Genomic DNA, 14,329 nt, shown 5'->3' with positions numbered 1-14,329 from the left:
GCACCCAGGATAGCGTGGAATGGGTTGGGAGGAACCTTAAATCCCATCCAGGGCCACCCCAGCCATGGCAGGGACACCCCCACTGTCCCAGGGTCACCTCCCACTGTCCCAGGGTCACCTCCCACCGTCCCAGGGTCACCCCCACTGTCCCAGGGTCACCCCCACTGTCCCCAGGGTCACCCCCACTGTCCCAGGGTCACCCCCACTGTCCCCAGGGTCACCCCCACTGTCCCAGGCTGCTCCAAGCCCCAATGTCCAGCCTGGCCTTGGGCACTGCCAGGGATCCAGGGACAGCCACAGCTGCTCTGGGAATCTGTGCCAGGGCCTGCCCACCCTGCCAGGGAGGGATTTCTCCCCAATATTCCATCCCTGCCCTCTGGTGTGGCTTCCAGGGCTGTGGGGCACCCAAACCCTGCTGGTACCCAGAGTTTAGGAGAGCTGAGCAGTGAGGGGACCCGGCTGTGGGGAGAATTGGGATCTGGGGGAGCAGCCAGAGCCTTGTAGGGTCCTGGGGCTGGGGCACAGCTGAGCTCTGGGCAGACCCGAGCCATGGGGGCACCAAGGGCCGGCTCTGGAGGGGCTGGGCGGGGGGCACAGGGCAGGATTGGGGCCGTGCCAGTCGCAGCAACCTTGGCACGGGCCGGGCTCTCGGGGCTGAGTCAGCAGCGGCGCTGTGCAAACAGCGAGCACAGAGCCGTGTTTGCCGCATCAGCCGCTCCAAAAGCCTCGCCGGGCCCTGCAGGGCAGGGAAGCTCCGGATCCCAGCCCCGATCGCGGCCTCACCTCTCCGGTCCCCGCCGGAGCCGGGAGCTGCGCCGGCCCCGGAGCAGGACACGGCCCCGGGCAGCGCTGCCTGTGCCGGCCCCGGGGCACGGAGGGCAGGGTGACTGTGCCGGTGGCACTCTGGGGACACTCTGGGGACACTCTGGGGACACAGCCGAGGCCGTGACCCAGAGCAGGATCCGGGCTGGGCTGAGCGCGGCTGACCGAGGCTCGGGGAAGGTGCCAGTTCCATCCCCACAGCGGCACCCCCGGGCTGATCCCGAGCCCTGCGGGGCTCCAGCCTCCCCTCCGAGGGATGAACTGCCCCCAGAACCCCGGGGAGGAAGGTAACCGCGGCTCTCAATCGCTCCCCGCAGTCCGTGGTCACGCTGGATGGAGGGAAGCTCGTCCACGTGCAGAAGTGGGAGGGGAAGGAGACATCGCTGGTCCGGGAGCTGAAGGACGGGAAATTAATTCTGGTAAGGAAATGGTTTTATTCTGGTAAGGAAATGGTTTTATTCTGAGATTCGCACCTCGGAAATTGCTCCAAGGGGGAAGAGCTCGGCTCTTGGCGAGGCAGCACTAACCCCCGGCACCCCTCTGCCCCCAGACTCTCACCATGGGCAACGTGGTCTCCACCCGCACCTACGAGAAGGCGACATAGGCGCTGTCCCAGGTCCCCTGGCTGTCACCCGGTGTCACATCGTCCCCGCCTGGCCCCGTGCCTGGCCCCGTGGGCTCGGAGCCGCTGCCCCGCCGGGGCCGCCCCTGCCCCAGCCCTGCCTGGCTCCAGGGGCTCGGGTGGTGGTTTCGTGCTTTGTTGGTGGGTTCTTTTTTAACTGATTGTGGGAAAAGTCACATGGAAAAAAACAATAAAGGTGTTGTTACAGCTCTGGGCTCGGCTTACTGGGGAAAAGGTGTTTCTGGCAGGTGGGCACCCACAGGGATGGCAGGGAAGGGGTTAATGGGCGGTGATCCCAGTGGCCCGTCTCGGTGTCCTCTCCAAGCTGCGGGATCAGCTCTGGCTGGCAATGTTCAGGATCCGGGAATGCCTCAGGCAGAGCCCACCTGGAACCGGGGCCCCGAGCTCCGCTGTCCGGATCTGGGAGGGGAAACGGCCCCAACGGGAGCCGCAGCCGTGGGGAGCTGGCCCGGGGGGCAGAGGGAAGGGAAAGGGATAAAGGGTGGCTCCATCCGCGGTCCCAAATCCCGCAAAGCCAGCAGCTCCAATCCCATTCCCTGCAGAGCCCACAGCACAGGCTCCTGCCCCGCTCACATCTGGCCCGGCAGCGCCCGGCTGCTCCTGGCACGCTCCCCCTGCCATCCCTTCCCCTGACCTTCAGCTCCACTTACAGGATCTGTGCTCCTTCCAGAAGGCTTCTCCTACGGGCTACCTCAGCACACACCCCCTTCCCACCCACAGGGAACCTCGGGAAGGAGCCAGAACTTCCCAAAAAAACCCCTTCCCATCTCCCCCCCGCAGCCCAAGATGAAGTGTAGAGGATCCAGAAGAAAGGAGCCTGGTACAAAGTACAGCTGCAGAGGGCAGACATTTATTTTCCATCCCTTTCCAGGCAGCAAACACTCCACAGTTCATGTTTACTCCCAGTATCTCCACTCCCCCATTTGCTCCTTGCTCCTCCGCTCCCAGGGCTGGCAGAGACCGAGGGAGCCGGGGCAGGTTTGGAACCCCCAGCTCTGTGCCAGGGTCCCACCAAACCCCGTCCCCAGCGCTGTGGGGGCCCGGCTGTGCCACCCCAACCTCTGCAGGGCTGGCACCGAGCTGGCAGCAGCTCCAGCAGGACACGAGGCATGGCACAGCAGGGCCCTGCAGGCTGTCATGGAGCTGTGCTGGCAGCAAGGTCAACACCCGTAACACACACACACACCTGAGCTGCTCCAGAAGGAAACTCCATCCCTGCAGTGCTGATCCCTGCTGGCTGTGCCAGGGAACGGCCGTGGCAGCAGCCCAGCCTGCCCAGCTCATCCCAGGGCTACTTCTTGTGCTTCTTCTTCTTCTTCTTCTTCTTGGCAGCCTTGCTGGCTTTCCCGGAGCACTTGGGCCTCTTGCTGGAGGGCTCGGCTCCGGCGCTGTCAGAGGCCGAGCTGTCCGAGTCCGACTCCGAGGATTGCTTGGCCTTGTGCTTCTTCTTCTTCCTCTTCTCCTAGGAAAAGCCTGGGAATGTGGGAATGCTCTCCCTGCTGCTCGCCAGGGCAGCACGGGCACCGTGCCCCAGGAGCTCCCCAGCACCGCCAGCCCTCAGCTGCAGGGCCCCGAGCTCGGCAGAAACCACAGCACAGGGGCAGCAGCACGGAAATCCGAGGATGGAAAACACTGGATAACTCAAAGGAGAGCTCGTGCCCTCCACTATTTCATTGCTCTTTGTTAAGTTGGGAGGATGAGGCATTTTTTTGCCTAACAAATGGGTTTCTAAAGCTGCCATGAGCAGCGTCCCTGCAGCCCCAGCCTGCCAGGACTGGAGCATCCAAACACTCCTGCTCCGGGCAGGAGAGCCCAGCGGAGCTCAGTGCCCTCCTGCAGATGTGGCACAACCTCCCTGAAGATCTCACTTGTGCCCAGACTGGATGGGATGTCCAAGCACCAGGCCCAGGTGTCAGCTGGGCTAAAAGGAAAGGAGCTGGCAGCTCGTTTTTAATCAAACAGGACATTTTTAGGGAGCTGGAAGAGCAAAGAGAACACTCAGAGCATCAGGCAGGACCCTCTGGGATTGCAGGGAAGGGAGCAGAGGATGGAGCTGCTCCACACCCACCAGGCTCTTGGCACTTTTTAGTTCCTCAACAGCAAATTATGTCACCCAAAACCGAGTCTGTTTTCCTGTGGGTTACAACAGACTCACCACAAAATCCCTGACCCACAGAGGAAAGGCAGAAACAAATCCTTCCAGTCCTAAGAGGATGGGAAGGAGTTAAATCCTCCAGAAAAGGGGATGCAGCAAGGAGAATGTTCTCAAGCTTTTCCAGCCCGTGCACATGGTGAGAAAGTTTGAGAACCACCAAGAGTTTCATCCCAGAGCTTGGGAAACTTTCTCAGGATGTGAGGGCTGAAGGCAGGACAGGATGTCACACACGCTCCTGGGGATGGAACAGGGACATAAAAGCACACGTGGGCATTGTGCTGGCTGGAAAAAATCAACAAAGCCTCACTCTCCCCTTCTGGGGGCTTCCAACAGCAAAGATCACTCCAAGAGAGACAAATTCCTTTTGTGGCACACAATGGGGCTCTTGGGGTGTCCTGTGCAGGGCCAGGAGCTGAACTAAGCGATCCCTGTGTGTGTCTTTTCCAGGCCTGGATATTCCATAATTCTCTGACCCTTCCAGGGCACAGCAAATCAGCACAGCCTGGGCTGGAAGTGCAGCAGGAAACAAGGAGAGCTGAGCATTCCCAGAAAAAATGTGGCTGCTCCATCCCTGGAAGGCGTCCCTGGCACTGGATGGGATTTAAGGTCCTTCCAACCCAGCCCATCCCAGGATTTGGTGATTTTCGGTAGCAGGAGCCAGCGCTGCTACAAAATCTCCTGCTCCAGACCACAGCTTTCCCCAGATCCCAGCCCTGGAGATCAGCAGGTCTCAGGGAGCTGAGGGAGTGCCCAGGTCTGTGCCTGCAGGAGCAGCTCTGAGCCATGCTGGATGGGGCTCAGCTCGGCTCTGGGCACACCCAGCACTCCAAACACTGCATTTTGGGGGAGGGTTTGGAGAGGATTTGGCCCCAACAGCTCTCAGCGCAGAGGGCTCAAAGCACAGAGCTGCACTTCACGGTTCCCTGCACATCCTGCCCCACCTCTGCGATTACCACACCAGAACCCAACAAAAGTGTTCCAAAAACTCCCTCCAAGCCCTGTTGGAGCTGCCAGCAGGCTGGGCTGGAGCCTGAGTGTTGGTTTTCACGGAATTCCTTCCCCACTGCTCCAAAACTCCAAGAGGGGCCCCTCAGCACTCCAGGCTCCCTCCTGCCCTTTGTGAGGAAACTGCTCCAGGCTGCTACAACAGCTCCTTCCTCCCAAAGGTATTTGGGGTTGAGATAAGAGGGGAGTGCCCAGAGCACTCCAAGAAGCTGAAATATTTTTCACCAGACCCTTCTGAGGAGTTATGATCCCATTCCAAGACTTTGTGTCTTGTCCTTGTGGAAAACTCAGATGGATTTCTAATGTCTGCCTGCCTCCCCAGGGCTGTGCCAGGAGTCCTTCTAGATTTTATTATTAATCCTTCTGGGTTTTATTCTTTATCCTCATTCCACCACCCAATTTCATTCCAAACAAGATTCATTACATCAATCTGAAGGTGTTTTTGCATCCTCTGTTGGAGGAGCAGTCAGAATGAAGCTGAGGAGAAGAACCCAGCCTAGAGCCAGTAAATAGGCAGTCAAGCTCAGGAAAATTTGGATTAAAATAAGTGTGTGAAGGGCTCTGCCCTCTTAATGCCATGGAAGAACCAGTAAAACCAGTAAAACTGAGGATGGACCGAGGCTGGATGAGCCACAGGTCACAGAACAAACACATTTAGGTGTGGTTTTCACACTGCAGGAAAATCTGGAAATCTTCCACAAGGGGAGGAAAAGAGCAGCAAAGTCACAAAAAAGCCCCAATCCCAAAGGCCATCCAAAACCACCTCAGGGATGAGCTGTTCCATGTGGAATAAAACTCGTAAGGAACTTGGAAATGGATGTAAACCCCCAAATTTGAGGTTGTGTGAGCAGAAGATGGGATGAACTTGGAGGATTTCAATCCCTCGGTCAGCACTTCAGGTTTTTTCTTGGCAGACAAAGGCAGCAGGAGGATGAGAAGGGCTCAGCCATTCCCAGCCTCCTGCCTCCCACACAGTCCCTGCAGGGACATCAACCTCCCCCAGAGCAGCAGGAGCTCCTTCACCCCGTGACCCCAGGAGGAAAAGGGACAGCGAGCCTGGGGCAGCCCAGCTGTCCCACACAGCCTCATGGAATCCTGGAATTGTTCAGGTTGGAAAAGCCCTCCGAGATCAGCCGCTCCAAGCACGGCCCCAGGTGCCACATCCACGTGGTTCACCAGGGACAGGGACTCCACCACTGCCAGCACAGTTTTATCAACCCTTTCTGTGAAGGATTTTTCCCAAGTATCCAACCTAAACCTCCCTCAGCACAACCTGAGGCTGTTTCATGGCATCCCTCACTCCCTGGGAGCAGCCTCCTCTCAGGCCCCCCTGAGCCCCTTCCCAGCTCCCTCAGGAATTCTCCAGCCCCTTCCCAGCTCCCTCAGCAATTCTCCAGCCCCTTCCCAGCTCCCTCAGGAATTCTCCAGCCCCTTCCCAGCTCCCTCAGGGATTCTCCAGCCCCTTCCCAGCTCCCTCAGGAATTCTCCAGCCCCTTCCCAGCTCCCTCAGGGATTCTCCAGCCCCTTCCCAGCTCCCTCAGGAATTCTCCAGCCCCTTCCCAGCTCCCTTAGGAATTCCCCAGCCCCATTCCCTCCCCTGGACGCTCCAGCCTCTCCCCTTCTCCCATCTCCCGTTATCTCAGGGATTGCAGGGCCAGGGCTCAGTGCTGCCACCCGAAGATGTCACTGTCACACCACAGACCTGGCTCCAGCTCCAGCCTGGAAATGCTGAGAGGCTCAGGCAGGAGGGAAAACAGGCACGGGGAACCTGGCACGGTGGGGAAAAGGGGAGTGAAGATCCTGGAGTGTCACGAGAGAGGAAATCTCTGGGAAGAGGAGAAAAACGCCAGAAACTGTGAGGAAACGTGGGATCCAGGAAAGCACAAAACGCTGACCCTGAACAAGCACAGATGTTAATTTTACTGCTCAGTGGAGGTGGAATCCCTTGGGAGCTGGCTCTCTGAAATAGCCCAGCCCCATACTGGTGTCACACACATGGCACAGGACAGCAAGGAGATTGTCCCTGAATCCATGGAGTTATCCATGGTAATATCCCCAGAGCTCCAGGCAAGCAGGGAAGCACGTGGTGGCTCCCAGACAAGATCACAGCAGGCGCTACAAGGGAACCATTCATCTCCAGGATCCCACATCCTGCTTCCAAAAAAGCTCCAAGTTTTATTATTCCAGCTCTGGAAAGCATCCGAAAACTTTTGATGTCACCCTTGAGAAGGGAGGGAGATCAAAGGAACGAGTGAGATTTCAAGGAAAGTTATTAATCCACCAACCCCCAAAAAAATCAGGAAGAAATTCAGGACAGTGACCGACATTTCCTGTAGGAAATCTTGCAGGGCAAGACTCCACTGGGAATCTCCATCCTGGTGGATGGGCAGGGGTAGGACAAGCTGTTTGTGCTATTTCTGCACTTCTTTGTGTCATTTTTCCCCAAAACATTTCAATAACTGGAGCCTTTTCTGCCTGTTGCCAATCTCCAGGGATATAGAGTGGCCACAGAGCTGGAAAGAGGGGAAAATACAGAGAAAGGGCTTTGGAAGTGTAATTAGAAGTGGGACTATGAAGGGGCTGATGGAAGAGTTTATTTATGGAAGTCTGAGCTGGATTGTGGCTGTCCCTGGATGAGTCCCAAGCCAGGCTGGAGCAGTGTGGGACAGTGGGAGGTGTCCCTGCTGATGGCAGGGGTGGGATGGGATTTAAGGTCCCTTCCACCCCAAACCCTCTGGGATTCTGTGAACACTCATCCCTGAATAAACCTGACCACCAAAAGCTCCTGGCTTGGGTTCAAGCTTCACCTGTGTTTTATTTTATCCCATCCTGCTCGGAGGCAGAGGTCAAACTCTGCCTGGAAAATGTCTCTGATCTGGTGCCATTTCACAGGGACAGCGACTGCTCTGGAGCCTGGGAATGCTCCCTGTGCAAACACAGCCAGGGATTTTCCCCCAGAGGGTGCAGATAAACCCAATTCCCACAGCTCTGGCAGGGTCAGGACACCCCTGCAGCCAGCAGGGCACCGAGTCCAGATCAAGGAAAGGTGCGAGGGCAGGAGAAAGGGAAACAGATCACTGGCAACAATCCCAGGGGTTCAGGCCACTGAAGCACTGCCCACAGAGCCTCCCAAAGAGCAGGAAAAGCAATTACCACCTTTTTCTCGCTCTAAGAGTATCTCTGGAGGGCTGTGTGCTGCAGCACGAAACCAGCTTGGCAATGGAAGGGGAAAAGCCAGGAATTGGTGAGAGATCTGCAGAGGAGGTTCCTGTTCTGCTCCAGAACCTGCCCAAACCTGAGCCCCTTCTCAGCCCACAGCTGGCTCCTCACGGCCCCCTCGCTGGAGTAACTCAGTAGTAACTACAGAGCAAACTCCCAGCCCCCATTTCCTTTTCCAGGCCACCTCGTACCTTTCTCCTCTTTTTTGAAGGCTCCTCAGCCTGGCTGATCTCATCTCCTCCACGTGCTGCTGCTGCCCCCTCCTCCTCCTCCTCCTCCTCTGGAATGAGGCTGTACTTGGTTCCTCCAGGCTGCACAAAACACTCCTTGGCAAAGTGACCTGGAGAAAAGGTGTTGGAAGGAACAACCCAGCCTCTTTTCCTTCTTTTTCTTAATAAATTCTTTTAAATAAATTCTTTTTTTAAATAAATTCTTTTAAATAAATTCTTTTTTTGAATAAATTCTTTTTTTAAATAAATTCTTTTTTTAAATAAATTCTTTTTAATAAATTCTTTTTTTAAATAAATTCTTTTTTTAAATAAATTCTTTTTAATAAGTTCTTTTTTTTAATAAATTATTTTTAATAAATTCTTCTTTTTAATAAATTCTTTTTTAATAAATTCTCTAATAAATTCTTTTTTTAATAAATTCTTTAATAAATTCTTTAATAAATTATTTCTTTTAATAAATTTTTTTAAAATAATTTTTTAATAAATTCTTTTTTTTAATAAATTCTTTTGAATAAATTCTTTTTTAAATAATTTTTTAATAAATTATTTTTTTAATAAATTATTTTTAATAAATTTTTTCTTTAATTATTTTTTTAATAAATTCTTTTTTAATAAATTTTTTAATAAATTTTTTCTTTAATAAATTCTTTTTAATAATTTTTAATAAATTATTTTTAATAAACTCTTTAATACTCTTTTAATAAATTCTTTTTAATAAATTCTTCTTTTTAATAAATTCTTTTAATAAATTCTTTTAATAAATATTTATTAATTTTAATAAGTTCTTTTTAATAAATTCTTTTTAATAAATTCTTATTAATTTTTTTAAAAAATAAATTATTTTTAGTATTTTTATTTTTTTTTAATAAATGCATCTGGCACACCTGAAGTGCTGCTGAGGCTCTTTTGATTATCAGCCACAAGGAAGACAATCCACACTGGACATTTTTTTATCCTGAAATTTGAACGTGCCCTGATGAAACAGGACAGGGAACACAACCCAGGTCATTCTGGAGGGATCAGTCAGGCAAGAAATAAAACATCCTCGTGCCAACAACCAAAAATCTGTCTCTGCAGGAGCTGGATCAGCCCAGAAAAGAGTGGGGGAAAGGTAAATGGGTGTGACTGGCACCTGGAAAATGAGTGAAGCCACAAGGAGAGGGAAATTGAGCTCTGCTGGTTCTACCCTTTCTACTCTGGAGACATCAAAGCTGACCTACTCAGAGCTGCAGTGGAAATCTGGAGAGCTGGCACCTGCTGTTAGGAGGAGACACCATTGTTAAAAAGCAGAAAATAGAAAATAGGCAAAACCCTGGTTTGGGGGTTCTTTAAAATAGTGTTTTATATATAATAGTTCTTTAAATAGTAATAATTCTTTAAAATGGTATTTTAAGGACACTTCTGTGCCACGGGAGAGCCCACACTCATCATTAACCTCCTCCAGAACAGCACGAGCCCCATTAAACATTTCCTCCAAATAACACAAGTAGGGCACAGCAAAAACTCCTGCACAAAAAAAAACCTACTTTGTGCCTCAGCTGATGCCTGAGGTTTTAACTTCTGTATTTTCCGGAATCTGATTTATTTATTTTTTCTGGTATTTCCAGATACTGCATTGGTGCATAACTCTGAAGGGCTTTTTAATAAAATTTAATTTAATAAATCCCCACTTGACTCCTTTAACTCTGCCCAGCCTCTGCTGCAGGGAGCCTCTCCAGGTATAAATAAATCTACTGAAAGGCACCACAGAATCGTTTTCCCATTGCTGAACCTGGCAGAACATCATTTCAGCACATCACCAACTTTATTTGAGCTGCAAATTAATTAAATTTATTTGAACTTTATTTGTCCAGCTGAGCTGGAGCTGATGGACACTCAGCTCTGGCTGACCCTGGAACTCTTTTAATCTGTTTTTCTCTCACTGATTCTGCTGCTCTTCTTCCCTCTCCTGGATCTCTCAGCTTCTCTGAGCTCCTTTGGGACAGTTCCTCACGGGGAGTCGCAGTTCTCTGGCTCTGATGAAAACTCCAAAGCTCGTTAAGATCTCGTTCCTCGGGTTAATTAAGATGTTATCACAAAGCTTGGAGGGCTTTCCAGACTTTTTACACAAGTTTAAATCAATAAAACCTGGCAAACTTTGGGCTCTGATGGCACCAAATGGTCATTATATTATATTATATTATATTATATTATATTATATTATATTACATTATATTATATTATATTATATTATAATATGTATTATAATAAATATTACATTATAATATATTATATATTATTAATTATATATTATGTTATATATTATGTTACATGTTATATATTATATATTATATATCACATTATATATTATTTTATATTATATATTTCATTATATTATAATATAATATATATTATAATAAATATTACATTATAATATATTATATATTATATATTACTCATTATATATTATGTTATATATTATATGTTACATGTTATAAATTATGTATTATATATTATATATTATTATATATTATATATTATTATATATTATATATTATATATTATTACATATATATTAAACATTATATATTATACATTATATATTATACATTACATATTATATATATTATATATTACATTATATATTATAAAAATACATCTATTTTTACCCTATTAACTATAGACACCTGTATTGTTTTTATACATTAACAAATAAGTTTTCTCTATCTGCTTAAATAACTAAAATTGTGACTTTCAACCAATCACTCTTTGTGTTCCTAAAATTTGCAGGATCATGGAGGAGAAGGAAGGAGAGCTAAAAACCACACTTCTTTTCCCTCAATCTTTACTCCATGTATTAAACACTCTAAAATCTATATTTTTTATTTCAGTGGCAGACTAAACATTCTACTGCTTCCTACCTGATTTTTTATAAATCCTGGCTCACCCAGGGATATTTGGGAAGCTTTTCTGTCAGTGACAAATAGGATTAATGCATTTTTGGAGAACAGGACAAGGAGAGAAATTCTCCATCTCTGGATTCCTCCACCCCTGGCAGTGCCCAAGGCCAGGCTGGATGGTGGAATTTGTCCCTGGGGGTTGGAATCAGCTGGGATTTACACTCCTTTCCAACCCAAACCGTTCTGGGATTCCAGCCATGAGGCAGACACTGCTTCAGCCCCACCAGGGTCCCTGCCTGGCAGGGACACAGCCCCACACCCACCTTTGCAGCCACATTTCTTGCACACCGTGTTCAGGACGGCCTCCAGGGTGATCTTCTGGCTGGTGTAATCCCTGAAGGTGCGTCTCTTCCTCTCATCCTGCCTGGGAGGACAACACCAGCTCATCTTTATTCCCTCATTTTCTCATTCACACCTTTAATCCCTCATTTTCTCATTCACACCTTTAATCCCTCATTTTCCTACGAACACACCTGACCACGAGGCTTTTAAAGGTTGCTCTCCATGTAAAACTTTCTAAAAACAAAGAGCAGAGCTGGCCTTGGGCACTGCCAGGGGTCCAGGGGCAATTCCAGCCCCTTCCCCCCCCTCCCAGGGAACAATTCCTGCCCAAAATCCCAAAATCCCACCCACCCCTGCTCTGCTCAGATTTACCCACTCAAGGGAAACGTTGTTGGGATCCAGGTCCTTCCCCGTGCCTTGGTGAACAACCTTCATGGAGAGGGAGAGCTTCAGTTTCTCATCCTTCACCTGCAAAACACGGAATTAGCGGGACTAACGACCCCGGTGCTAATTAACACACGGGATATTTGATTGGAATTGAGGTCACCTCCTTCCCAATGAGCTTCACCCAGACTTTGTCCCCGACATCGACCATCTCGGAGGGTTTGTCCACACGGCAGGAGGACATGTGGCTCCTGTGGACAAGGCCTGGGGTTGGGAGAGACACAAAAACAATCCTCAGATTTGCCTCCCAGGACAGCAAAACTCCCAAATTTGGCACAGGAAATCCCATGGGGTGTGGAAACAATGTGTTGTTACACCATTAATAAATAAAATTTTGAAGCTGATAGTGTTTATTTCACTAGTTCATCCCTTTTTTTCAGTTCTATACAGACAATTCTGCACTGAGCCTCGAATTTCCAGTTTCCAAAGTGGGTGCAGAAAATCCCTTGGGGTGTGGAAACAATGTGTTTTTTACACCATTAATAAATAAAATTTTGAAGCTGATAGTGTTTATTTCTTTAGTTCATCCTTTTTTTTCTGTTCTGTACAGACAATTCTGCACTGAGCCTCAAATTTGTGGTTTCCAAAGTGGGTGCAGAAAATCTCTTGGGGTTTTATTTATTTAATTATTTATTCATTAATTAATTTAATTAATTAAATTTAAAAATTAAAAATATCAGTTTTGTTTTAATCTTTTTTCCCCCCACTCACTGACACTGACCATTAAAACAGGAAATTGGGCAAACCACCTAACTGCAGATTAAACAGTCTGCCATTACCCTCAAATGATTCTCTGAATCAAAAACCTCCACTAAAATATTCTGAAGTTAGCAAAACCCCAAAATATCCAGAATTTACCAAAAAAAACCAGCCCAAAGATATCCTGAGGATACCAAAACCCCAAAATATCCAGAATTTACCAAAAAAAACCAGCCCAAAGATATCCTGAGGATACCAAAACCCCAAGATATCCAGAATTTACAAAAAACCCACCCCCAAGACACCCTGAAGTTACCAAAATTCCCTGAGTCTTTTCTGGCAATCACACAAAAATCCATCACCTTCAAAATGCTTCCCAAGAACTCCAAATTTCTTCCTAATTTAGGAAAAATTCCTTTTCTGAGCTTTTGCTAAAAGCCTTTAACCCTGAGGTGGCTGCTTGCCTCGGACACAGCAGCGAGAAACAACGGCAGAGACACAAACCTTGCTTCCTGCAGCCTGGGATTTTGATAAATGCCCCAAAATCTGTCACTGCAGCAACCTGGGGAGAAAAAGCACACGAGAGCTGAAGCCTTTCCCAGGGGAGAAGCTGCACAATGAACCTGCACAGCTCACCTGAGCTGGGATCAGCAGAGGGTCAGGGAATGCTTGGGTTTGGAGGGATCTCAAAGCTCCTTTTCTGCTCCTTCTGCCACGGCAGGGACATTCCCACTGTCCCAAACCCATCCAGCCTGGCCTTGGGCACTGCCAGGGATCCAGGGACAGCCACAGCTGCTCTGGCAATTCCAGCCCAGCCCCTCCCCACCCTGCCAGGGAACAATTCCTGCCCAAGATCCCACCCAAATCTCCCCTTTTCCAATCTCAAGCCATTCCCTGTGTCCTGTCCCTGCAGGCCTTGTCCCCAGTCCCTCTCCAGCTCTCCTGGAGCCCCTGCAGGCCCTGGAGGGGGCTCTGAGCTCTCCCTGGAGCTTCTCCTCTCCAGCTGAGCACCCCCAGCTCTCCCAGCCTGGCTCCAGAGGGGCTCCAGCCCTGGAGCAGCTCCAGGGGCTCCTCTGGGCTCTCTCCAGGTGCTGCTGATGTTGGAATTCTGTTGGAATTCCGAGCTCTGCAGGCGGGAATCACCTGAGCGGGGCAGAGGGACCGAACTCCCCCTTTTCCTGCTGCCCCCGCTCTGTGGCTGTGCATGAACACAGCCAGAGGTGTGCGCAGTGCAGAGCTGCACAAACAGCCAAACACTAAACAAACAGCCAAAAATTAAACACCCAAACACCAAACAAACAGCCAAACATCACACAAACACCCAAACAGCCAAACACCCAAACAGCCAACACCAAACACCCAACATACTAACGTCGAACACACACCCAACACCAAACACCCGACACCCAAACACCCCACAAACACCCAAACCTCTCCCGGGATAAACCCCCCCAAAGCAACACAAGGAATCCCGGCAGAGCGGCCCGGGCTCCCCGCACCTCGCCCTGGAAGATGGAGAAGAGCTCGGGCAGCGGTTCCATCGCTCCCAGAGGCGCCGCTGGATTCGCGTCCCGCAGCTCCTGTGGGGCGGCCTGAGGGGAGACAGCGCGCAGCACGGAGCCCTCAGGGCTCGGCCGCGTCAGGAGCGCGGGGAAGCAGCCGAGCGGAATCTGCAGGACTGGCCCAGAGCGCTGCGGTGGGACGGCCCGGCGGGGGCTCCTCAGCGCCCGCGGCAGCAACACCGGAGCGCCGCCATGGCCTCAGCGTCCCCCGCCCGCCGCCGCCATGCCTCCCTGACACCAGGGGGCCGCGCTCTCGGCCAATCACAGCGCGCAATGCTGTCGGGTCGTTAGCTCCAGCCAATCACTGTTACCCATGCGAACCAGCGCGC

At 50.1% G+C, this 14,329-nt stretch overlaps 2 protein-coding genes across 3 annotated transcripts in view; one reads left to right on the top strand and one right to left on the bottom strand.

Moving 5' to 3' along the window:
• Positions 1-1,651, top strand: part of FABP3 (fatty acid binding protein 3) — a 3,508-nt gene extending 1,857 nt beyond the window's left edge. The window contains exons 3-4 of the mRNA XM_005529865.3: positions 1,140-1,241; positions 1,373-1,651. Of these exons, the coding sequence (XP_005529922.1) occupies positions 1,140-1,241; positions 1,373-1,426 (156 nt within the window). The 3' untranslated portion in view covers positions 1,427-1,651. The remainder of the gene's footprint in view (positions 1-1,139; positions 1,242-1,372) is intronic.
• A 648-nt stretch (positions 1,652-2,299) lies between these two features.
• On the bottom strand, positions 2,300-14,230 carry ZCCHC17 (zinc finger CCHC-type containing 17). 2 transcript variants are annotated; one of them, XM_014258665.2, is made up of 7 exons: positions 13,938-14,230; positions 12,943-13,000; positions 11,843-11,943; positions 11,672-11,763; positions 11,277-11,377; positions 8,036-8,184; positions 2,300-2,927 (listed from the first exon to the last, which is right to left on the bottom strand). In XM_014258665.2, the coding sequence occupies exons 1-7, from the start codon at positions 13,977-13,979 to the stop codon at positions 2,757-2,759; spliced, it is 714 nt and encodes a 237-aa protein (XP_014114140.2). In that variant the 5' UTR covers positions 13,980-14,230; the 3' UTR covers positions 2,300-2,756. The 2 variants fall into 2 exon arrangements, with proteins under 2 accessions (XP_014114140.2, XP_014114139.2); XM_014258664.2 differs by lacking the exon at positions 2,300-2,927 and adding an exon at positions 6,523-6,846.
• Positions 14,231-14,329: the final 99 nt, after the last annotated feature.

The sequence above is a fragment of the Pseudopodoces humilis genome, chromosome 27 (genome assembly GCF_049639895.1).
Source record: "Pseudopodoces humilis isolate 2021_Gansu_Grassland_sample_001 chromosome 27, ASM4963989v1, whole genome shotgun sequence".
In the NCBI taxonomy this organism is placed as follows: Eukaryota; Metazoa; Chordata; class Aves; order Passeriformes; family Paridae; genus Pseudopodoces; species Pseudopodoces humilis.
The sequence above is the reverse complement of the archived record's forward strand: the minus strand, read 5'-3'. Positions and strand labels throughout refer to the sequence as shown.